At 38.6% G+C, this 25,446-nt stretch overlaps 3 protein-coding genes across 4 annotated transcripts; 2 read left to right on the forward strand and 1 right to left on the reverse strand.

Moving 5' to 3' along the window:
• Positions 1-9,157: 9,157 nt before the first annotated feature.
• ankrd39 (ankyrin repeat domain 39) lies at positions 9,158-11,634 on the reverse strand. The gene is made up of 4 exons (XM_063896341.1): positions 11,200-11,634; positions 10,961-11,064; positions 10,664-10,867; positions 9,158-10,137 (listed from the first exon to the last, which is right to left on the reverse strand). The coding sequence occupies exons 1-4, from the start codon at positions 11,378-11,380 to the stop codon at positions 9,991-9,993; spliced, it is 636 nt and encodes a 211-aa protein (XP_063752411.1). The 5' UTR covers positions 11,381-11,634; the 3' UTR covers positions 9,158-9,990.
• A 973-nt stretch (positions 11,635-12,607) lies between these two features.
• Positions 12,608-18,849, forward strand: kctd9a (potassium channel tetramerization domain containing 9a). The gene is made up of 12 exons (XM_063898356.1): positions 12,608-12,842; positions 13,130-13,251; positions 13,342-13,385; positions 14,029-14,125; positions 14,231-14,289; positions 14,378-14,506; positions 14,602-14,669; positions 14,749-14,844; positions 15,416-15,565; positions 16,176-16,281; positions 16,357-16,490; positions 17,291-18,849. The coding sequence occupies exons 1-12, from the start codon at positions 12,795-12,797 to the stop codon at positions 17,405-17,407; spliced, it is 1,170 nt and encodes a 389-aa protein (XP_063754426.1). The 5' UTR covers positions 12,608-12,794; the 3' UTR covers positions 17,408-18,849.
• Positions 18,850-19,086: 237 nt separating this feature from the next.
• LOC134873893 (progonadoliberin-1-like) lies at positions 19,087-20,249 on the forward strand. 2 transcript variants are annotated; one of them, XM_063897796.1, is made up of 4 exons: positions 19,087-19,139; positions 19,243-19,381; positions 19,963-20,061; positions 20,168-20,249. In XM_063897796.1, the coding sequence occupies exons 2-4, from the start codon at positions 19,244-19,246 to the stop codon at positions 20,213-20,215; spliced, it is 285 nt and encodes a 94-aa protein (XP_063753866.1). In that variant the 5' UTR covers positions 19,087-19,139; position 19,243; the 3' UTR covers positions 20,216-20,249. The 2 variants fall into 2 exon arrangements, with proteins under 2 accessions (XP_063753866.1, XP_063753865.1); XM_063897795.1 differs by having other exon boundaries at positions 19,091-19,139; positions 19,960-20,061.
• The last annotated feature ends 5,197 nt before the right edge of the window (positions 20,250-25,446 follow it).

Consider the following 25,446-nt stretch of genomic DNA (forward strand, 5'->3'; position numbering starts at 1 on the left):
AAAACGTATACATTTGTTAAGATTAAAGGAGCAGTTGTTAAAACAGGAAAAAGGGGCATTACATCAAAAGGAATGCAATGTCTTTACCTGGTTAGTTGTTTTAGACAAACTGTTGCCACAAACGTTTTTATTCACCTTTTACCTAAAGGTTTTAATTAATGAATTGCATAATAATTGTCCCAAGTCAGGGGCTCACCAAAAAAGCATAAAAGCATACACCCATGAAAAACTCACAAAAAAGTACATTAAAACCCAATCATCAAATCATCATAATAAATAATACTTGAGTTAAGAATCTATTTGTTATTCAAAATTGTTCTATGGGCTGTTTCACAAGTTTTTTAATATGTTTATTTCAACTTTATTTAGAAAGCTCAACGCAATTATCACATGGAGGATACATGTTCCATTTTAGTGTACAATATTCTATAGCAGCATATTACATTGTATAAAATATTTGTATATTTCCATGGTTATTGTTTCTTAATTCAGCCTCTCCGCGTCCTTAGAATAGCAATTCACCAGGACATATTGTGCACTGTATTGCAATATTATTATTATTTCTGCACCAGTTATTCACTCGATATTCAATGCTTTGTGTGGTAAGATTTTGGTTGTTTTGTTCCACACACATGCTTATTTTCCACCACCCTTTACGACCAAAAAGTGGCTTTTATTCTGAAAGTCAATTCCGACATTATACATGCTTTTATTTTCAGGCTTGACGCAGGTTTTGCCCAGTAGAAACCTGGCTCCCCCTGCCATTCAAAGCACCAGAGCTCCACAAACACCCCACACCGTGCATTTTGCATTGAGGGATCACCATATACAGGCTAATAATGGAGACTATAAATAATGATAGTGCTCCTGGTTCAACCACCATAGTGGACATTAACTACATACATTCATTTCAAACTACACAGTAAGTCCTGATTTCAACATAGTTACTTATACACAATTGTACATACGAGAATACAAATGACAAACTACATTTAAATAAGGTCACTAGAAGATCATTGGAACAGAAAGACCCACTTTAAGGGTCACAGAAGAGCTCATGCTTATGAAACACCACTTTTACTTTAAAAAGACACGTTTGGATCATTGAGAAAAATCCCATACAAAAGAACAAAACATATTTATTGCTATTTAAAAAGAACGTGGTCCAAATCCAAAGGCTCACAGGGAAAATATCAAAATACCTAAATATCCCTTCTTTAAAAGAAGTGTTTAAGACCTTCCTCAAATTGACATTTTTCAAGGAATTCAAGAATCTAAGTTTGGAAAGAAGTTGAGCTCTTAGTGAAACAACACACAACAAAAGTTGCCATTACACCAAAACAGCACAAGCTGAGACGTGTAAAGACAAAAAGTGTAAAAAGATTTTTGCTGACTGAAAGTGTGCAGGCTATAATATGAGAATGTATCTAAGGAGAAAGATGTGCTATTTGCAGGGATCCAGACAACACAAATTAATATTAATTAACTGACATAAAGTAAGCACTTTCATCAACTTCCTGTTTAAAGCAACTATAAAATAGCTTTATTGTACTGGCCTGAAGATCATATGTTTTGGCAGCATTTCAAACAGCATCAGAATTTTAAATGTATCTGCCAGCTCAGCACAAACACGTTTGTACGGCCTGATCAAACACATAGTTCATATCCGAGGAGATCATATGGTCTTTGATTTCATGTCACACTTGACAAATGATTGACGACTGAAGCTGCAGAAACATATGAGGTAGTTAGATTAAAAGAAGGGGATGACAAAGAAACAGATTTGTGTTTCAACATGTGTTAGCCTTTCATCTTCCATGCAATGTGCGAGATGTTACAGACCTTTTCAAAATGACGTGACTTTAGATTCACCTTTTGAGAGCTACATTAAGTATTTTTAATACCAGTACTAAGTCGCACATTAACAAAATAACTTTGCCTAAGATAAAGATATTTCTGCTCTGAAAGTGTTCATGCTCTTATGCTACTTGTACTTTATTAAGAAAGCAAACACTTTCTTAATGCGCAAAACTCCCGGACTCAAGGAGTATCTTCAAATTGTGTTACAGGATGGCTCATTTGACTGACATGACTAGATTACATTGCCATGAAACCACAATCAGCTATAGATCAAAACCATTATTTTTATCAGGTTTTAAACATATACATTTGTGCTGTAAAGTCTGACATTTTTTACATGTGGAATATATGGCCATTCCATCAACTGCAGTTTTTGGCACTTCTGCATAAGCGGCCCCCGAGGGCACCACTTACTTTTTATGTCAACTGAAGGCCATTTTGTCTCCAATACACTAGGAAAAGTAGGGGTATTCCGCTGGTTGTGAACTGCAACCTCAATTTTAGTGGCCACAAAATCATACACTGCTCTTTTAATCAGCATCTTCAGAGGTGCTGGTGAGCAGATTTTGATGAAGCTAAGCAAGTCAATTTTCTGTTGCCAAACTTTATGTTCCTCTAGTGTGTTAGATTTTTATTCAGGTAGATGGTCTGCAAAGTCTAAAATCCCAAAGTCCATACCGGACGGAGTTTCTCTCTCACACACTTCCCCTCTTCCTGAAACACTTCCATTGGACTCCTTTGTTTACTTCCATGACATGATGATGTCACTACATAATACGTGTGCTTCTATTGGCTAGCGTTCCATCACATTGTATGTGTATGTGGTTAGGCGGGACATTTCTAGGCGGTTGTCCAATCCCAACAGAGCCAGCCAGCTTACCAATCAGAGCAGACTGGGTTTTGGTTTCAGACAGAGGGTGAAAAGAGGTTCTGCAGCACAGGCAGTATACATGTCACAGTCGAGGCAGAAAATACAAATATGAAAAAGAGCATCATAGGGCCCCTCTCAGCTGAGCTAACCCTCTGCAGCCAGTTGATGATTCTTTTCACTTACAGAGATACAAGTGGTTGGCCTTTAAATGTGGTCATCAAACTATTCGGCAAGAAAACTATAGCCTTTTTTTTGTAAAATGTACTCTGAGCTCAAACTTAGTTGCAGCTTCAAAGTGAGTTGCTGACTGTAGCAGATGGAGTGTGGATCTGACAACTGCACACATACCAGAGAAAAAAACAAGCATGTTTATTAGGGTAACTAATAGTGAGAGTAAAATGTGCATATGCTGCCATCAGCCACATCTTACGAGTTCAGAGCATCAAAACACGGTTGAGACGAGCTTTGATGCAACAGAAACCAGATATTTTATAGACACTTCTCTTTGTGTCACTGATAAACAGTTCCCCTGGGATGTGCAACAAGCTGTTAATGATTTAGAAAAGTTCCACAGAGGACCAGAAAGCCTTGGCAGAAGTCATAACATATGGGGATTGTTTATTCTTTTGTTCGCTTATTGTTTTCTTCTGATGATAAGACGGGCCTGATATATCTGAAACACTTCACTAGAGTCTGCACAGTAAAAGCTTTGGGTGGTCAAATTTGTGCAAAACAGATGAGAGAGAGGGAAAAAACCCCCCAACAATTTAGACCAATGAAACATAGTCTTTGTTTGTTTATAGCAGCAAAGGGGGAGACATTCTGTCCATATTGTCATACTGGTTTACTGGTAGAAATACGCGAATGAAAGCAGAACTTGTATTATGTGGCGCTAATTTGAAAAAGCTCCAATCATTAATCATTAACTCGTCGCTGTGATGTGTTCATGCCAGGGTAGCTCCAGAAACATATAAGCGACCCACTGACAGGAAAGGCTATACAATGGAGTTTATGATTTTTATGAATAATTACACATTGCAGTACGTTTTTATTTGTAAGAAAATGCTAAACATGTGCTCAAAGTATGAAATCATCGACATTATTAGAGATCAGGACCAGGAACACATGCTTTAAAGTCAGTTAAACTTTTGCTTGGATGCGTCTAGCCCAAACACTGGTCTGTATTAAGATGAGGTGGGGCATTTCTGATCACTCCTCACTTCCTTTCAGTGTAAGGAAATATGCCGGACACTGTTAAAGCCAGGAATACTTTATGCAAAAGCAAACTGAAGGAGGCTAAGCCAAGCAACAGCATGGGAACAAACAGAGAGTCATGCAATCCTCAGAGTGAACAATATCTGCCTGCAGGGATGCTTTGCATGATGATTTCCCTAGCAGCTTCTTCATCGCCCCAAAGTGGCGTTTTATTGTCCTCGCTTCTCGTGTTTGCATTCCATTGTTACTGGGCAAGTACAAATATCCTCCTTTATGCTGAAAAACCTCAGACAGGCCTTCCACTATACGTTGTTTGAGCCCAGCCCTCATCCATCCATCAGCGGAGCCCCTGTTCTACACAGGGCCCCCCAAACTCTGCTCACCACCCCCAGCCTGCTCTTTGACACAGCGCTGTTGTGGCTTTCCGGGCCTTTATGCTGCCTGTTGTCTGAGGCAGATTGAAGACCCTTTGTGTGCGTCAGCCCCTGTCCTGAGTGGCCGGGAGGAACCTGCTGGGCTGCGAGTGGAGAGACAGGAATGCGCATATGAATGGGCCAGTGTGTGCCGGGCACCTGCTGACAGAGGGACGGCGTGCCTCTATGAGTCTTAGTTCATCAGCGTAACCATCTTGTTCAATTACACGTGCAGCACAGTGTTGCGTTCCCTGGTCATTCACACTGAATGGGAGTATTGTCACCGCAGTTGTGAATATTTGGTTGTTTGGTGTTGTGGGAGAGCTGCTGACGAATGTGGTGTAAACTGCATTGTTTTAAGAGTGAATAATCCCTATCAAATCAGCTATTTAGTTCTGCCCTTCTGTTCAGAAATAGGACCAATAAAAATCAAGGATCTTTACTTTGCATGAAGTTTTCTTGATGAATATAAGTGGCGTATATTAAAGATGTTTTTAGCTAAACCTGTTATCTGGTTCACCATTGTCTTTGTCTTAAGATGTATTATTATTTGAAAAACTATTTTTAAGTAGAAATTTGTACTATACAGTATGAGTTCTGCATTTAAATAATGAATATAAAATGCTAAAAGTACCAATGAAGTAACATAGGGCTGAGAGCCTGGGTGATAGTTCTCTGTGGTTTGTTATCTCAGGTCCTTCAAAGGCTTCACATCTTTAAATCATCAAATGTAAAACCAACCTTCCTAACAATTGTTGTCTGATACGTATATATCAACAGCAACTCCATAGGATGGAAGATGAGTAAACCTGTGCATATTATCGTCAAGCTTAAACAAAATAATGAGCTAAGGCCCTACACTATAAAGAGGTCCTCTGCAAATTTGGCAGGTGATGCATAATAATCTGATTTCTTACATCAGTCTGGTATGATGCGACCTAGATATATGATCCCAAAAGCGTCATTAATTGTCCTCTGACTCATATGGTACAGCTTATGGGCTGTTTGTCTGGGCCGGCTTTTGAGAAGATTACATCTCCATAATCAATAAAACAAAACCATCCACTGCAAAGTCAGAAAAAAAAACCATCTGGGAAAATGAACTTTTCCTCCTCAAATATACCCACAATAACAGAGAAATCCCAGCATGATCACCAAGCACAATTTCCTGGGGAAACTTCCCATGAATATGGATGCCGGTGGAGACGTTGTGAAATTGTCCAGATGTGTTGGATGAGTTTAAGTCCAAGCGTGGCTGCGGGAACCCAAATTCTGCTCACATAGCTTTTCTATTGAATATAAAAATGACTGGATGATCTATAATGTGGTTGAAAAGAACGTTTTCAGAGGAAAATAAATGCTAATGAGTTTCATTATGTGTAAGAAAAACTAGATCATATGGTCCCAATTTGTGTTAGGCCAGATCCAGTGGTGGAATGTAACTAGGTACATTTACTTTTGAGTTGAGTTACGTGTATTTGTACCCGAGTAAATTCAAACACTTACAAAGCCATTTTCACTCTCCAACATTTAAGAGGCAATTATTGCTCTTTTTACTCCACTTCTTTTATTATACAGCTTTATTTTCTAGCTACTTTGCATATTTAGATTATAATAAAAATCAATTATGTAAGTATATAAAGTGGTTCATATTAACCCCACCTTTACCCAATGAACACATTACTGCATCAATATTTCTAACACAGTCATTTTAAATTCTTAAATAGGGCCTTCTGCATTATGGTAACTTCTCCTTTTGGTACTTTAAGTTGATTTTAATGCGTTTTGAACAGGTCTTTTACTTGTAACTGAGATTTTTTTACCTCTCCCACCCCTGGCTGGATCACCTGATAGGACGCTTCCCTCAGTCACAGTGCTGATCGTCTGGAAGAGCAGAGCTGCGTGCGGCCTCTGGACTCATGGCTCCCATCACCCACTGACCCGGAAAACGGGAGCGTAAGATCTGCAACATCACTTCAACCAGCAGAAAACATGCTGCTTTGAAGTGGGAGTGGGCCTAAATTGGATTAAGCAGCATCTCTGAGGAGCAGCTCCTGTAGATTTGATTACACACGCCCCCTCACCCAACACCTCCCGATTTTCCCGGTTCAGATTAGACGAAGCAGGGCAGCGCTCCGTGCCAGAGTCTGGTACTCCACTTCTTAATGTGTGCCCATCTGCCAGCCATTTACCTGATTACTCTGGGATATTTCAGACAGCTTGGGCTCTGCCAGGGCAGCTGGGAGGCAAGAGACAGGCTTTTACTTTAGTAAAGGTGGACACAGGAGAGATAAGGACCAGATGACCCTTTTATCTGTAAAAACAAACATCCACAGATCACCAAATAATAATTGACATCCAAATGGAAAAGAATGTTTAATTATATATTTGTAGTGTTGGACTGCCACACAGACTATTAATGGTGCGCCTTAAACACCATTAACTGAAGAAAATTTCACAGAGGACAAAATGTTCTCATTATTCGCTCTCAGGTTAAAGCGCTGTTTAAATAAAGTCCAAAGCACTGACTTCAAATCCTCCACACAAGCATGGCACACAGACCGCCTTCTATTTCTGAGGAAAATAACATCCAGTCCTGGTTTAGCTTGGGCTCATTATGGTGGAAGTGGGTTCCAGGGCCAGGAAGTTTCATTGCTTTCCAAATAAATCTCACTAGAGCTGTAATACAAATTCCTCATCTTGTGGAGTCCTCCTATTACAGGAAAGTGTTTAAAAGCTAAGTTTAAAAGTCACACAATATACATGTTTATCACTTGTAGTAATATGTGTACTGAAAAAGATGAGGTACGTAGCGTTGTTGATTGAAAAAGAAACCTTGAAAGAAGTGTTTCCCCCCCAAAAAGGCTGCTTATTTTCACCCACCACAGGCCAGTCTCTGATTATTTCATTATAAGGGGGTAAAGCAGCTCTCAAATTCAAACCAGCTCGTGAAAAATTATCAAAAAAGAATGAGGCCCTTTCCTTTAATATTCCTGGGCTTTAACTGAGTGACACAGAGGGTTTTCATTACCTCGCTCACTGCTAGCAAATCTTAGACATCAACTTTGATTATGTTACATAGAACCTGGCAAGGGAACAATCAGGAGGTGCTGGGGGCGGGTGTGATAGTGTGTGTGCCAGTCAAAATTACTGGTTTGATTCAAATAGCATAATGTGCTTTGTTCCCTCTTCCATTGAGAAAACAAGCAGGGGTATATTCTCGGTAAGTAGAGAAAAATAGGCTGAGTAAACCCCTGCTATTACTGACATGTGGCACTGAAAACGGGTGATCTTCTATAAAGCTCCTCAGCTGTGAGGAAGGAGGAACCCGTCACTGAGCGTACACAGCTTTTTTGGCTTAGTTCTGCGAGCTAAAATACCCCCATCCCAACCTGTCTAACCCCCCTCGACACCCCATCTCCTTGTGCTGTGTGGCGTCAGCTGCAATGAGCTCCAGATGTGGCCTGGCACCCCTCCAGTCACGGCACTGGATGTGGTTTGAAGGTAGTTTGGAAACACCACCCACCAGCGGACCCAATGAAAGTTCCTCAGACTGCAGAGAGAGGTTTTCTGTCGCGGGGTCGTGTTTGTGCAGACTGCAGGAGTGCAGAAGAAGTGCAGCACGCGGTACAAACATCTGTAAAAGACCAAGGGGTTCTCCCTCTTGTATGTGCATGTGTTACTTATTGAACATGCTTTGAATAAGTAAGTATACGAGACAATAGTTGAAAGTATTTCCATCTGTTTCAGTAGATATGGAAATATCAACTTCCTTTATTCACCCCCAGGCTTCCATCCTTTGTTCCCTTTGCATATAAATACTGGTTTTAAAAAAAAGGTCCCAGTGATGTGTGCTGCCTTTGATAACTAAAGAAAGGACTCAGTCGTCTCAGTGAGAATGGAAATACAAAAGACAATAACTGCTAATCCCTTAAAAAAGTTAGAAAAAATATATTCCATCGCAGCGAGTTAAACATTTTTTTATTACAGATGAACACTGTGATGGTAAAGTTATTATTTAGGGTTGCTTTACCTTATACAAAGTCATACAAAGATATAGATAATGTAAGGAATAACACATTAGCAGCTTTCCAGGTAAGGAGGTTCACCAAACTATCAACCATCAGCATCTGCTCTCAGCGATTAAAAGTGCAAAAACATTTACACAAGTAGCAATGGTTTAAAATGTTTACTAAAATAATTTGAGACTTTAAACTAGTACCGTAAAAGCAGCTGACATTTTGCTATAGCAACAAGTCAGGAGAAAAAAATATGTAGACAGAGCATGACTCTTCTACAGTCCATAACAAATTAGAAAAGATGCCACAAAAATGTGTTTCATGCCTTTTGTGTTTTTTCTTCTTTAGCTAAATATGACTATAAGTGCATTAAGTGGCAGAGTGTTGTGTTGTACAATGATCCTTGTATGACTAACTTATGACTAAAAACTAATGATATCACTGATGTGTGAAGAACCTGGCTTTATTGGCAGTTCAAAAAGAAAGTCTGCTGTTGTGTTCACCTGGAAACTTCATTAATAGAGAATAGATACCAGAATACTGTGTCACAAACATACCCTGACAGAACAGGGCTGTCCGTGTATGAAGTCTTACTATCTACTAACTTCTTCTCTCTATCTTACAGTCCCCTAGTTTAGTTTTCCAACAGTGTGCTGTGAGGATCGAATGAGGTCACTATGAGTGAGCTGCCAGCTAATTCACATGGTGGGCTGGAAAATAACACATGCGGTTTTAAAGGCAATAGCTCCCCCTGTTGCCACACATAATAAATGTCCGACAAAGTTAAACAACATAACCCAGATGTTGGCCTCCAGTTTTAATACAACATAAACTTGCCACATGTTCAAAGAAAACAATCATTAAAGTTACAGTAAGAGCAAACGTTGCTGTCTTATACAGAATTATTATCAATTTGACGACGGCCTGATAGGAGTCGAGCAGTAACAGATGCAGGACAGTGGTGGTGTTTTTTTGTACATGTTTATATGGCTGAGGAGGCGAAGTTACTGCAAAAATGTAAACTAGAAATCCAAAACAGGATGTTTATCGTATGAAGCTAGCAATATAAGGTTGTATCCTCACAGTTTTTTTCAGTGGCTCTTTGCTGATGTTCAAGGGAGGAAAAAAAGGGCTGAAACTAAAGATTATTATTCATTGATGAATCATTTTTAATTTGCTGCATGTTGTCCCAGTTCTCTTTCCTTTTCTTGTCCATCTTTCCTTCTTACTAATTAATGTAAAAAGGTCAAAATAGTATCTTCAATAAAAGAAAAATGATGACCGAAATGGTGAGGAAAAAATGGTGGTCGTTCAGATAAGATAATGCCCTTAAATGTCTTGTCTTGTCCACAACTCTAAAATACGTCAATAAAACCAGAAAACAATCATATTTAAAATGCTGAATCAGAGAATATTATCTTTTTTTACCCAAACTTATTATTTGATGATGAAAATAGTTGGCTTTTAGAAAAGATTGACAACTTATCATGAATTGTTGCAGCCTTAGAAAACAAAGAAGGTGTTTCCAGGTGAAGATGAGTGTGATCCTGACCTAACCTAGTATGTTTTGAGCTTAAGTCAATTGCATGTAAGCGATGCATTGTGTCTGTCGTCACCGATGTGCTTTTAGGAGCTCCTGCAGGTCCCCCTGGGGTGCCAGCTGGAAGGGAAGCTGGAGTCTGTTGTTCACCTTGCTGCAGAGCGCTGCACAGTTCTCTAGCAGCAGCCGACACACCTCTTCATGACCTCGTTCTGCAGCCTGCTCAAGCGTTTAACAAATATAAGCACCAGGTTAAAAGATCATTAAACTGTCTCTCTGAAATGCTTTTATTAAGTTATACAATATGATAATACCTCATTGTGAAATCAAGCATACATGTTCTCTTGCATTACGGTAGCTCCATTTTAAACGTTAACAAGGACAAATAGTTAAGACTAGAAACAAGGTAACAGACATTTAACAAAACATTATAGCCCCTAAAGACAATATTTTCAAGCCACTTTAACATGCATTCAATTTGGGATTAATTTAGTTTAAAGGTTGACTGGTGCAAAGCACAGAGTTTCAGTCTAACCCCAATACATTGTGGTAAGCTTTATCTCTGATTTGATGGTAAGAAGTTATATTTGCTGTTGAGGATGTGGTTGGGGTCAGAGAAGATGTTGTTGACAAGCCTGAAAAATATGTTATTGTGGTAGAGTCGTGGAGCTTCTTGTGTTGATATACAGTCTTTGAGCAGATGTTTATTTGGTGACAGTTCATTTTGTTGTTGGCAGTTGTTTACCTTATGTAGAGGAGAAGACCCGTCGTCATCACAGAGCATTGGATCTGATCTGTGCTGCAGCAGGAGTCTGACCACATCCAGATGACCGCAGTAGGCTGATCGATGGAGTGGCGTGGCACCGCCTGGTGTCTGGGGAGATGCACAAGCACCATTCTCAAGAAGACACTTGCAGACAGTGCGATGGCCACTGCGACTTGCATAGTGCTGAGATAAAACACACAACAAATGATGCAAGATTAAATTTTAGATGCATTAAAACAATTGATGCTACATAAAACATATTACCTGAAAACTCACCAGAGCTGTGTATCCAGCAGAGTCTCTCAAATTAGGGTCTGTGCCCTTCTGGATTAAAGACTTGACCCTCTCCAAGTCCCCATCCATTGCAGCAGACCAGATACCTGCATAGAAGGATGACACACAACACACAGCGCTGTTTCCAAAAAACTGGTACAAGGTGAAAACTGTTTATTTAATACATGTTATATATCTTCATAACGCTATTAGACTATTGTTTATGACAGGTTAATGCAAACCTCGTTCAAAATCCATTTCACTCAGGGTCTGGTAAACACTGGGAGAGGTGACTGGGTTGGAGCAACACGAACATTGTGGTCTGTCAGACGCCATTGTGTTATTTTGCGCAGACGGCATAACAAAATAATTACATAAACTTCCAAACCAAAAGCCAAAGACTTGTTTTGGAGATACGAGCATGCATCTACATGTTGCTGTTTGACACTTCCGTGTTTTCTTCTTCTATGTTCGTTGGTCGACAACTTTGTGGTACATTACCACCACCAACAGGCTTAACTTCAAAGCACACAAGCCTAAAAAGTAAATTACTGTTTAACCGTATTCAAAACAAATACGTTGCATTAAAATTAAAAGACAGGTCGAAACTACTCCAACGAAATTTTCATTACTATACAAAACTGCAGGATGGCAACTCGTTCGCAGCACCACACCAGATATATAAAACAAGCGCGCCTACGTGTAAAGACTCCGACCAATCACAGGGCTGCATTAAGAAAGACCACTTCAGGTGCTCTCTGATTCAGAACCAGAATCAGAAATACTTTATCCCAAATTGGGAACATTTTTTGTCACCGTAGCAAAATACAATACAATATGACACGTCCTTTTGTGTTCCAGGTGTGGAAGACAAGCTGCAACTCATTGCTTTGTGTTGTGGCTCACCAAATACAACCATACTCTATATATAAATTCATAAATACATATTTCAATGTAATTATTTGTTAATATTATTATTATGTAAAGCAATTATAACCTAACAGCCAGCTATTTTCTTAAATTATATTTTTTCATTTTCGTTATTAATATGTTATTTTTCACTCAAAAACAGTAATGACACAATGTATTGCAACTTCAACATCATGTCTAAGGCAGTGATTGAAAAAATGTCAGATTCATTACTTGATAGAAGTGCTAATAACCACACTGCAAAAATACTCAATTTCAAGTAAAAGTACAGCATCGAGAATGGTGCTTTGTTAAAAGTATTTTAGAAATATTAGGAAAATGTACCTAAATTATTAGGGGTAAAGGTACTCATTGCAGAAAACACTATAACAATATTTAAATATTTCTAAATGTTTTTTAAGCTAAATCTTCAAATTAAAGAATCGTGAAATATGTTTTAACAAAAACTTCTTCCATGCATCCAATTACTTTTCTGTTACCAACCAATAATGTTTTACCAATAATGGTTTTAGTCACTCTGTTGGATCGTTTAATGTATAGCGAATAATCTTTTGTTTTTCAAGTGATTTTTTATTGATTCATAAAATAACCAGTAAATAAATGTCAAATAAATATAGTGGAGTAAAAAATTCAAAATGTGCTACCAAAATGTAGTGGAAGGGAAGTATAAAGTTTACTTACTTCCCACCACTGGTGTAAGGAATGAGTTTGAGATACTGCCTACCTGAAGTTGGTAGTAATGTACGTAACGATGTTTTCCGGTAGCTCATGAAGGCATCTCTCGTCTCGTGTTGTTGTCTGATGCAGCTAGCTAGCCAGTAAGCTTGAACCAACCGAGTGTTAGCTGGCAAACGCCACATTATCATTTAAATTATAACAAAGCTCTAAATACCAAAGCGCCTAAAGCATGAGAAGAGTTACCTTATTTGTTAACGGGACATCTAAAAATGGCAAGGTTTGTAAAAACAACTCTGGGGCTGTTTAGTGTAGGATATGGGCCGCAGAATGACTGGCTTTTTCCCACTGAACATACGTGTTTAATTATATTTAGTGTACGTTAAATATAGTTGTATTGTATCTGTACCTATGTATTCACATGTCCATATAGAGTCAATGTTAACGTTAAGTAATTATGCAACACTTAAATACATGTGATCTAAACCTAAATATGACTGATAAATCTTGCATTAAGTATGAGTGACCCATTTCAGACTCTAATCCCAAACACTGCTGTTGTTTCAGGTTGTAGCAGTATACGGGACCTTGTCGGATTTACTATCCGTAGCAAGCAATAAATTAGGAATCAAAGCTGCCTCTTTATACAATGGAAAGGGTGGTCTCATAGATGACATTGCCCTTATAAGGTAAGCCAACACCATAATGATAAAACACATGTAACTGAGCGCATTATGAGCATGCAAACTCAATCTGTGCCTTTTCTGTGTTTCAAACAGAGATGACGACGTGTTATATGTGTCAGAAGGAGATCCATTTATTGGTGAGTGTTGTGAAATGTCTGCTGCAGGCATGGGCAGATTATTAGATAATGGGCCCCTGGGCAAGTCATGTAAAAGTCCCCCACCAATTCCCCTACATAGGAGCTGGACTCCTTAGCTGTTTTGTGTGTCTTTGTGGTCATTTGGTATCTCTGTAGTAGAGCTGTTCTTACACCGAGATTTAGTTTTAAATAACGGTGCCAAAACAATTTTGTTGATAGATTCAATGATTTAGTCAGGCATCACTTTGAGTATGGTGCTTATCAAATGTAGAAAGTTTCTCTAAAATATGTAATTTTGCATGAAAAAAATATTAAAACATGTCCTATCGACTAAAGAGATACTATTTGAACTAATCTCTATGTTGTAGTCATTTTAATTATCTATTGTAGTTTTTTTGGGCTCATTTGCAGTAAAGTAGTGTCTCTTTATAGTCAGTCTGAATGTCTTTGTAGTTTTAAGTGTCTCTTTGTAGACATTTTGTGCCTCTTTGTGTTTGTTTCCCTCCTTTTTATACACTTTTTATGACACTTTGCCCAATTCATTTATCACTAATCCCTCGATGGCTGAATACTGATCTACTGTCTGTTTAAGAGTGAATATGGTGTCAGACATTTCTTCTTCTTCTCCTTTTTTGTGTCACAGACCCTCAAAATGAAGCCAAGGTTACATCTGATCAGCATGGAGCACACACTGATTGGCTGACCCTTAATATTGGTGGTCGTCCCTTCACCACCACCAGGTATCTGAGTTATTAGAGATGTTTTCAGTAGTTATCTAAACCTGTTCCAGCTACATTTGCATTCATTGTCCTCATTTCCTAAATGTGCCTCTGCTTTGTGTTCAGGAGCACCTTGGTCAGCAAGGAGCCAGAGAGTATGCTAGCTCACATGTTTCGAGAGAAAGGTGAGCTGACAAGCTTTTAAACATTTAATTTAGTTTTATAGTAGCATTCTCTTTGAATATGTTTTCTTAACCCCTGTGTTTGCTCCAGATGTGTGGGGGAACAAGCAGGATGAGCATGGAGCTTACCTAATTGACCGCAGCCCTGAATACTTTGAGCCAATTCTCAATTACTTGAGGCATGGCCAGCTCATTATCAATGAAGGCATAAATATACGAGGCAAGCTTTTCAGATAAACACTAAATAAGTCTGTTATCTGAAACCCTCTGAGGATGAGCTTAAAATAACACCTTCCCATAATACTTATATTCCAGGTGTCCTCGAGGAGGCTCGGTTCTTTGGAATTGAGCAGCTTGCTGAACAGCTGGAAGCAGCAATCAAGGTAATATGAAGCGGGAATTCTTTTGATGTGATACTTCTACCTTGAACAAATCGTGACTTCTCGCCTACTTTCAAACCAGAACACAAAGCCAGCTGAGGACCACTCTCCCATTTACCGCAAGGAGTTTGTTCGTTTTCTTCTGGCAACACCCACCAAGTCAGAGCTCCGCTGTCAGGTATAGCTAAATTAAAAAGAGCTATGCCAACATCTTGTGGTAGTTTAATCTGGATTTGTTCTGTTAATCCAATTAATTAATGGTCTATGAATAACCAAACCATACTTCATCACATTGGATTAATTTCCCCTTTTCTTTTTCAGAAAAACCCCAAAAAAACTGTACAATTTTAATATTTGGAAAATAGAAGCTTTAGGATTCCTAAGAAACATAATTATAATGACTACAGGTTTAAAGGTTAATATGTGCAAAAAATACTAACTACTACTACTAATAATTCATTCGGCACAATATAAGAAACAAACACATTTGTATTTTAGAGAAAACTAAAGCAAAACGACTCTGCAGTTTTTGTTCATAGTTCTTCCAAAAAGAAGATGAAACACTTTGAAAACCATATGGTAACCATAACCAGAGTTCTTCTATATCTGATTGAAACATTATTGCACAATCTTGATGGTTAAAATGTTATCGTTACGTTTAATATACGATCATGTCGTCAAACCCTAATAAGCCCCATGAGTTAACCATATCCAGATGATATTATTTGACACCTTTACCTGTTTTAAAGGGTCTTAACTTCAGTGGAGCGGATCTGTCCCGGCTTGATTTACGCTACATCAACTTCAAGATGGCCAATCTGAGCCGCTGCAATCTGACACATGCCAACCTGTGCTGCTCAAATCTGGAGCGGGCCGATCTGTCTGGAGCCAACCTGGATGTAAGCCTGAACTTCTTTCTTTGTTTTTAATACAATAAATGATCCACATGCAGTATAAACCTCTCACAAATCTCACTGTGGGGAAGTGAATGTTACTTTGAAGGTTGCGTTTCATTCTTGTGATATTTTTATATGTTGGCTGGTGAACAATGGACTGTTTTAATTGTGTCCATTTTACACCTGCTGCCCCCTCAATCGTGTGAAGGAAGGGCCCTTCTGTTCTTATGGCAATGGCACACACCTACTCACATTCAGCCCATTAAAAGAACAATACTCAGTCTGTTAACTTAAAGGGTTGCACATAGCCACAAACTGATTTATCTACGGATTATTTCCTAAATGATGTCTTTAAAACTCTTGATCTATTAGTCCAAAACCTAAAGACACTCAGTTTATTATGATATCAAACAGAAGAAAGCAGAAAATCTTCGTATTTGAAAAGATGACAAAAGGACTTAACCAATTATTTAAATAGCTTTCAATAATTTTCAGTAAATTAGTCGACTGATGGTTGCAGCTCCAGTAAATTTACATACATTTCTTGTAGATTATTTCTCAATGTGAGCTTTAATGGAACATTATGAATGCTTCTGATCTTTGTCTTTTGAAGGGTGCCAACTTACAAGGGGTGAAGATGCTCTGTTCCAACGCAGAGGGAGCGTCTCTCAAAGGATGCAACTTTGAAGATCCATCGGGACTGAAGGCCAACCTGGAAGGTAATCCATCACAGCTCTTGGTTACGTAGAGGCAGTTTTTATAGTCGTGTTTTAACCCAATGTTTTTGTAACCAGGTGCTAACCTTAAAGGAGTTGACATGGAAGGAAGCCAAATGACCGGCATCAACCTGCGTGTGGCCACTCTGAAAAATGCAAAGCTGAAGAACTGCAACCTGCGGGGAGCCACTTTAGCAGGGACCGATCTGGAGGTGAGTCAGGGCCATCAGACGGGATTATCTCTGAAACATGTTGACTCAGCTGGCAAGTGACTTTCCAGGGCCAAATAGAGAAAACGGAGTATGATGAATTCAATCAATTCAATCTTCTTTATCGTTATTGCAATATAATAGTGTTCCTGCATTTGGTTGTTTATGTTTGACCCTGGTTTCACAAATAGATAAAACTGAGATTGAATTAGATTTAGCCAGACTGTAACATAAGCACGTTTTTGAGTGGACTTTGCCTTGTGCTCAAAGTAGAGGACTAGCTTTTTCAACATGTAGTTCTGATGTTATTATTCATTTATATATAAAGTCAGGAGGTTTCTCTGTTATATAGCATTACCTTTTGACCATGAATGGTGAGGGTCAGCCTTTAGAAGCTTACACATTTTAAAGAAAAAATAACAATTTAAAGGTGAATATCTGTTGTTGTCTTACCTTTCTATGACGGCCAAGGGAATCTATTGGGGTTTTCACTGGACTCATTTGGATAAAAATAAATCTCGTTGTTATTGTTGAGAATTTAGCAAAGTTAGAAGAGCTACTTCTGATCAGTGAAATTAAAAGACATAAACTTCACAAAAACAAAACACTTTAGCAAACAGACATCCACAGCTGGCAACACAGGTTCTAACATAATAAGCCAAAAAAAGTTACAATTTCATTTATTGATGGATAAGATTACATATGTACTATGCACAACTATGTATGTTATGCTCTAAAAGAAATGTTATGAATGCATTTAACCCGCCCGCTTTACAGTTAAATCACTTCTCCTTTTTTTGCAGAACTGTGACTTGTCCGGCTGCGATCTCCAAGAAGCCAACCTGAGAGGTTCCAATGTGAAAGGTGCCATTTTCGAGGAGATGCTGACCCCTCTGCACATGTCACAGAGTGTCAGATAGTTCTGCACACACCGGTGTCAGTGTGGGGTCGCAGCTGACTTCCTTATTACTCTTTCCTCCAGTATATTACTCTACGTCCAATCTCTCTTTACCTGTCTGCAAAGCAGGTAGTTGTATGCACATCCCTGGCATTCCACCTTTATTGAGTTAGCTTTAAATATCTTGCACTAGAACTATTCAGGGTTGTCTGTATGTGTGTATGGTAGGATGTTTTTAAATGTTCAGCTTCATATATCACCCAAACAAAATAATGTTCCTCGTGTATGTAGATGTGTCTGGATACAATCCAATGAACTATACTCATTTAATGTTCTACATAATTTATATTCACTTCATCTTACTTGTGTTACGTGTTAACGGGAGTTAAAGTCAGATCATTTGTGAGCAGTGAAGTTCAGAGCGCTGAGCTTCACTTTGCTGCTGTAGCAGAAAAATAAAAGTAGCACTTACCAATAACTGGCGTTATATAATCCTCTTAACCTAATTTTGCTAGATTCAACATAAATAAAGGAAGCAATGCAAGCCAAAGCCATAACGATAGCACAGTCCAAAAGGCTAAAAGTGCTGTTAATGCACCGTGAAACTATGTGACAGGCTAGTTTAAAACCCAGCTTGGTTATGCAATACATGATGTTACAGCTGTGAGGTTTAGCCTTTCTTACTTTTAAATATTGTGTTCTTAAAAAAAGCTTTCCCTTGTTTGTGAATCTACCTCTTTTTTTAATCTGGTGAGCAAGTGATCCACAATTGCATGCACTCAACTGTGGCACTGCTTATTGTAATGTGCATGTATGACATTCATTCAGTCCCCATTAGGGGAAAAAAATGGTGTGCTTTAAAAGAGAAAGCCATTTTCACATGTTGTCAAAGTGGGTTCACCTGCAAACGTGCTCCATGTATCGATGTATATCACTTAATCATGCTTCAAACTTATTTGCACAAGTATATGTTAACTTGTATACCTTTACACCAAAAATGTTTGGTGCTGGTTATGTTATGTAAATCAAATCCAGTGTTTCCAACACTTCTGAAATAGTTAAAGTATGTTTAGCAGGTTTTGTGAGTTGTTGTCAACCTCAGTTCTTTTTGTTTGCATGTCTGAAGAGCTCTACTCGTCCATGACTGGTGAAGTTTCTCTATCTGTAGCTCAAAGCTGCTCTGATGCAATACTATTCACTCAGTCTCATTGTAGGTACCCAGCCTGTGAGAATGAACGATGAAGGCAATCATAAAATTGTGTATTTTCAGCTCGAAAAATCCAAGAAAGAGCTATGATTATTTATTTTTATTACATCTCACTGAATGCAACATGAGGCGAAGGTTGGTTTGCGTTTTAGACGGGGAGCGGTGTAGGTCTCCCTGTTTAAGATTATTGCACTTGACCATGGAAATATATTTCCATGAATGACTGTTATAAATAAACTGCAATGAAGAAGAAGAAACATTTTGTCCTGTTTTTTTAATCCTTTACTGTGTCAGTTTTGAGTGTTTTGTACGTTCAAAGTGCATCATGAAAGAGCCAGAACTACCATACCCCATGTTGGGCTCTTTTTGTTGAGTGGAAAAAAACAAACACCAAGTGGCATCTCGTAATAAATACAGGAGGTAAGGAAGTGTTTGTATAATCCCACTTTTGACCCCCTGTTGTGCCATAGGCTTATATAAACCTTGGACAATAGCCTGCAGCAGGATTCACAAAGGACAGCAGACGAGGCAAATCAAAGAACCGAAGGTAAGAGATTCTGCTAATAATTGTACATCTGAGGGGGGTTCAGTAGGGCTGAAAACCGTATTTAATTTTAAATATAAACTATAATGTATATTTTTCCCCTCAGAATGGCTCCAAAGACATTGGTACTGTGTCTGCTGCTCGTGGCTGCAGCGTTGCCTCTGGGCGGCTGTCAGCACTGGTCGTATGGCCTGAGCCCCGGAGGGAAGAGGGACCTGGACAGCCTCTCAGACACGCAGGACAATGTGAGCATTTATTATTCTCATCATGGCTGCTCACGTTTTTCCTCAGCATTGGTTACTCCATTTTTGTCACATGCCCATTACATTTAGAGTTTATATGCTGTATCGGGGGTGTGTATCAATCAAATGGTCAGTCGGTCAATCCTTAGTAGCAGTAACATGTCCAAGTGTCTTTGGGCCAGATACTTAACCCCAAATTGCTCCCATCATCATGTCTACATATTGAAGTGTATGTAGGTCACTTTGGATGGAAGCATCAGCTACATTACACACAATGAAATATGAAAGTTATTTGGTTTTATTTGCTTTATTTGAACTGAGGTGGAAAGTTGGAATATTCATGTGTAGATAAATAATGTGTGACTTTATTGACAAAATGTATATGTTTTAAATGGTTTTGAAAGTATTTACTTCCTGCCACTTCTTTTCAGATATGAAACACTTGTGTATGTTGTTTATTGAAAGCTTTGTGTTTATTTTTGGTACACATTCAGGTTTCTTCTTTTTTTTAAATTCCAAATGAATATAGCATCTAATCTAATCTCTTTTTGCACATATTTGTTTCGATGATCTTCCTCCAGCAGCTGGTGGAGGCGTTCCCACAGGTGGACACACACTGCAGTGTTTTGGTTTGTGCAGAGGTATCACCCTTTGCCAAAATGTACAGAACCAAAGGATTTCTTGTAAGTTTTGCTCATTTTGTATTCTGTGTCCAGTTCTTAATCACCTGCTGGTTCTGATACAGTTTAAATGTATTCACACAAGGTTTAATTTCTCATTCTCTTTCAGGGCAGTGTCACTGACAGGGACAATGGACACAGAACATACAACAAATAATGACTTTTGATTCCACAATAAAATATCATATCAGCATGACACCCTTGTTGTGGTTATTGTTCAACATGATTTATGCAAATCACAAATACAAGCTACACACTCGTTCCCTTTATTTTACTGCTCTTCCTCAAAATATCTCTGTGCTTTTATATGAAACAACATGAATTACAGATTCATATTACGGAAAATGATTTGGATTTATGACCTTGCAATTTCAAACTTCAAGAAGGAATTTAAAATATTTAAAAAAATACAGTCATGCAGATAAATAAGTCTTTAACTGCTGCATTAAATACATCATGTTCATGTAAATATAATTCAGGAAGAGTCATTTAATTTCTGTACTGTAGAACCATTAGTTCAGCGTTTGAAGGTTACATCCACTTTTATTAACGTCAGAAGAGTTCTTCAGTTTCTCCGCATTTATCTCGACACCCTCCCCATTCACTACCTGTCTTGTACTCTACCTTTTTAAATGGATGGAGTGGGACGGCTCTTCATCTTATCTCTCTCTTCCCTCCCTCCCCCGTCCACACTTCCATTTATTCCTTTTCATCTGCCCTCATTTTTTCTCCCTGTCCCCCATCCTTTTCCTCTACCTCTCCTGCATCCCTTATCTCCATCTTTCTCTTTTTCCCTTTGACTTCATGATTCTTCCTCTCATTTCTCCATCCTCAATCATTCGTTTGTGTTTTTCAATATCTTCGCTTTACCTCTCCTTCATGGGTGGGAGGTATGGCTCTCTCCCGCCCTTCTTCTCTGGTCTTTCCTCTTCCTCCCTCTCACATCAACAGTATTTCTTTTCCTTTTTCTTCCTTGTCCACCCTTCTTCTCCTTTCTTTTACTCCCACCGTCCCTTACCTTCATGAATGGAAGACAATTTTCTTCTTTCTTCTTCCATCCATATTTTATCTCTTTCAATTTCCTTCCTCAATCCCTCAAACCATCCTTATCCAGCCTATATCTCCTTTTTTTCCGACCTCGTTAGTGTTTCCTCATTTGTTCGATTACTCTTCCTACCTTCCCGATCATACCTTTGTCTCCTTCATCATCTTTTCTGCACCTCTTCGCCGTATGTGAGGGGGTGTTTTCCCCTATTGTTCTTCATCTTGTGTTTCTTCCTAACTTTGTCACTCTACCCTTTCACTCTTTTGTCTCCCTCCTCTTCCATCCAACCGGTTCCTCCTCTTTCATCATTTAGCTCTTATCTCTAATGTTCTCCTTCCTTCTCAACCTTTTCTTTTCCTGATTTCCTTTTCTCATCATCTTCCTCATGTCTTCTTTATCACTTTACCTGCCGTTGAACTCTCTTCTCTTTCCAGCCTTTGGAGTTCCTCCCATCTTTTACTCTCTCTTACCTCTCCTCTCTTTGTCCCTCACTGTATTGTTGAACCTGCACTCCACCTTTTTAAAATGGATGCGAGAGGCAAGGCTTTTTATCTTATCCTTCACCCTCCCTCACCTCGTATCGTCCTATCAATTCTGTTTTACGGCTCTCCTTCATTCCTCTTCTTCTAATATCCATTTGTTCTATCCTTCATTTATCCTCCTCGCCCTCTATATGTTTTTTCTCCATCCTCCCTCCTTTAAAAAAAAAATGTTTTGGGTCTATTTTGCATCCTTCCTCTTATCATCTGTATCTTTTATTGTTCTACTATTTTACTCCTTCTCCTCTCCCCCTTCCACACTTCTTTTACCTTTTGTGTTATTATGTACATCATTATTTATTTTCATTTCTTGTATCCCTTCTTCTGGCTCTTTGTCTAATTCCTTTCTCTTCAAAGCCCCTCTGTCTTTCTATCCCTGCCGTCCTTTCTTTACTTCTCCTTCATATTTCTCTATTTTTCTCTCTCAGCTTCATGGGCAGCACACTGGCCTCACAGGAAAAAGGCGCTGCCGTCTTCCCTAATCAGTGCCTTTCTTTTATTTGCACGTTCTCGTGTCTGTGTTGGTTTACTCCAAGTGCTCTGGTTTTCTCAAAACATGAAGGCAAGTCAATAGGAAACTCTGATCTCTGATTTCATTTCTATTACATTTTTATAAGTTCAGTATACATTTCAAATAAACAGTGACAAGTGTTGTAACAGTGTTTCTGTGTTACTGACTATACAAATCTATATGACGTTGTTTTTATTCCAGCCTTTGTTATCATGATTTGGCACATATTTAATGTTAGGCTACATACAGGATACTGTTTTAAAAGTAAATCTCAGTGATTTGACAAAATCTTATTTAATGCAGTATTATAATCACTTTCCTGTGACATTATTGTCATTGTGTATTAAAATACATTGCATTCACAGGGGCAATTTTTCCACAGAATTGAGTTGATACTTCAAAGTACACTTTGCTGATAGAACTGTAACTTAACATAATACTTACCATTTCTTATACATTACTTTAACTTGGAAGGATTATTTTTACCTCAATGTGCTGGTACATTCACTACAGTCATACTTTTTCACTCCTACTAGACATATGCAACGCGAACCAACAAATGTGCAGTTTCCTTAGAGAGTTTGGAGACATGACAATGATTTAAAAATAAACCTTTATCACAGCAGACATTGGACTTCCAGCTGGAACATTACAGGCGAAACACATTTTGTAACGAGGGGTCGGTTACATTTATTTGACTACACCTGGGCTTTTCCTGCAATGAAAGTACTTCTCATATTACTGAATATCAGAGGCCATGACATGTCAAAAAGTCTGCTGTGCAAACACTCTTTCAAGCTATTCCAAAGCTAAACTTCATGGGTCAGGGCCAGGGGAAGATATCAGAACTACAGCAATGTCTTTATCTTTTAGCATGTAATTAAACCAGGTGAGTTTGACCCAGAAAAACACATCAAGGTTTATTATTCCCTCTCAGCCACCAGATGGCACTAGGAAACAACATAAAACTGCCTCCCTGAACTTTATACTTCATCACTGTTGTGTTTGAATGTCTGATTCATAGAGTAATGTACCATAAATCCTAACCATCTATCTCTCCAACTGACGCTGATATTTTATGTGCGGTATTTTCCATAAAACTGGATCAGATCCTGTTAATACTTAATAATTGACTGCCCTTTATTGTGTTTGTTCACCATGAATGACATGTGTCTGAAGCCAATTTCGCTTGCTCGGCTTGCTTCATGCACACTCCACAATCTCTTGGATTATAAAAGGGCTTATTCCCGGTTGGATGAGCTACAGGAAAATGATTTTACCAGGTAACCCAGGTGTGCGTGTTTGCCTATGGCGTATTGAATTTAAACAAACTGAATAAGGAATCGAAGTTCATTCATCACAGAGATTTGACAGTGATACAACAGCCTGTAATATCCTGCTGGCGAGAGTATGGGGAGCTCACACTCTTATCTCAAATGGAAAGTGTGTTTTTCAAGTCCAATCCTTCTGTCACTCTGCTGTTACTCAGCAAACACACACAACACAAAAAACCCCCCTTCTGTAGATTTCTGCTACTTTTGTTGAACATACACCCGACAGCATAGGAGTATTTTCCTCTATTGAAAGTGATTTGATAAGGGAATTACACATGAAAGGTAAAGCAGAGCAGCACATGACATATTTACCCCAAATCAATACCAATACAGATAACAACTTAGGGTACATGTGGAAACATCCAAGCAGCCCTAACTTTGGTTATTGATAACAGAAGTGTCAAAATAAGGCAGGTTTATCACAATTCAACCACTAAAGAAATTCAAAGTGCTTAAAAAAAACCCATTGAAACCATTAAGCCCAAAGAAACACACGATAAAAGGAAATTTAAATACAACTTTAACTTTGAAGAGCCAAAACAATATCAAAATAAAACAAGCTCAAAAAGAGCAATACCAATAAAACATACAGTGCTGTGTAATTATCTTAATGTGACTGCTGAATTGCGGTTAGATCCATGGCTGCTCACAAATTTCTGTGCTTGTCTGTGGTTTTTAACATTACCGGCTGTAGCTGATAGCTGGCTTTTAATTGTTCCTCCTTGGCTTCAAAAACATAGACACAGCCAGGCTCTTTTTCTGCTCAGTTTCCAGTCTTATGGTTTAATAAGCTAACTGGCTACTAGCTGTAGCTTTATTTGGTGTACAGACGCTAGAATGAAATCAATCTTCTATCAATCAGTCTCTTCTATTTTGATATCACTCCCTTTCCTGCATGATAAATATGAAGCTAAAGACAATCAAAATGGCTTTGTCTTAATATTAAACCCAACTACTTGCTCTTTACCTAATATGTTATATATCATTGTTTAATCCATACAAAATATGAAAAGGCACATTTTCCTTTGGGGTTATATACGATAAGGTCTTGGCTGAGACCAGTGATTGGAGCCTGCATTGGTTGCCTCTATGCTCCCAGCCAAAACATAATCCGGTAGAAGCTCCCTGTAAAAACACAAGCTGTCGCTTTCATACAAACCTTTTTTCTTTTGCTTTAACAAATGAGACATGCTGTACAGTTCTGTGTGAGTTAATTAGTGAGCATCGGAACTGCTGATACTGAGTTTTTTAACCTTCAGATTGCTGTTTCCCACTGTTTCCTGTGTTTATGCTTAGATAGCCATCTCCTTGCTCTAGTTACATATTTACTGTCAAATAAGCATTATTTCTCTAATAATGCCTTTCTTGTAAGAAATACAGGTGAATCATCATGCAGAGGAAAATGGCTGTAGCTGGAGCACCTTAATTGAATGCAGACATCATTAAGGGTATTAATTATACCTGTGCTTTCACTGGCACATCTAACTGTCTGCCGTATGAAAAACTTTACAGGCCCTTTTCACTGCAGGCATTTGGACAAAACACAGGTGTAATTACTGTAATAACAGTGTTTGTACAACAATTCTACACCTTAGTGTTCTTCAACCTTGAAACCCAATTAAATCAAAAGGAAAGGTACAGTTTGTGCCATCCCAAGCAACAAATAAATGTGATGTCCCACTTTCGTTGACATATTTCCTTTCAGGCGAAATAACCACCTGACCGAGCCTGATCACTAGGACTGCTTCAGGCTGCCGTAGTCCCTCTAACCGTCTTTAATAAAGTGCCTTTAATAGCTTGGTGCCCCGTGTCAGCTTGAAGGAAACTCATTGAAACCCCCGAGGAAGCTGTAACCAGGCAACTAAAGCGAGCTGGTCAACCTCTTATTTTCTGATGAAAGAGAAATGGGGGTCAGACGCATAGGCCACATCGTAAATTGTCAGGGCAAGATTATGAAGA

The sequence above is a fragment of the Eleginops maclovinus genome, chromosome 12, assembly GCF_036324505.1.
Source record: "Eleginops maclovinus isolate JMC-PN-2008 ecotype Puerto Natales chromosome 12, JC_Emac_rtc_rv5, whole genome shotgun sequence".
In the NCBI taxonomy this organism is placed as follows: domain Eukaryota; kingdom Metazoa; phylum Chordata; class Actinopteri; order Perciformes; family Eleginopidae; genus Eleginops; species Eleginops maclovinus.

Coding starts and splice junctions, on each gene's coding strand:
- kctd9a (XM_063898356.1), top strand. CDS start 12,795: ATGAGAAGAGTTACCTTATTTGTTAACGGGACATCTAAAAATGGCAAG. Junction 14,126..14,230: donor CGTCCCTTCACCACCACCAG/GTATCTGAGTTA, acceptor CTTTGTGTTCAG/GAGCACCTTGGTCAGCAAGG. Junction 16,282..16,356: donor ACTGAAGGCCAACCTGGAAG/GTAATCCATCAC, acceptor TTTTGTAACCAG/GTGCTAACCTTAAAGGAGTT.
- LOC134873893 (XM_063897795.1), top strand. CDS start 19,244: ATGGCTCCAAAGACATTGGTACTGTGTCTGCTGCTCGTGGCTGCAGCG. Junction 19,382..19,959: donor TCTCAGACACGCAGGACAAT/GTGAGCATTTAT, acceptor ATCTTCCTCCAG/CAGCTGGTGGAGGCGTTCCC. Junction 20,062..20,167: donor ACAGAACCAAAGGATTTCTT/GTAAGTTTTGCT, acceptor ATTCTCTTTCAG/GGCAGTGTCACTGACAGGGA.
- ankrd39 (XM_063896341.1), bottom strand. CDS start 11,380: ATGCTCGTATCTCCAAAACAAGTCTTTGGCTTTTGGTTTGGAAGTTTA. Junction 11,065..11,199: donor TGAAATGGATTTTGAACGAG/GTTTGCATTAAC, acceptor CCTTCTATGCAG/GTATCTGGTCTGCTGCAATG. Junction 10,868..10,960: donor CTGCTGGATACACAGCTCTG/GTGAGTTTTCAG, acceptor GTTTTATCTCAG/CACTATGCAAGTCGCAGTGG.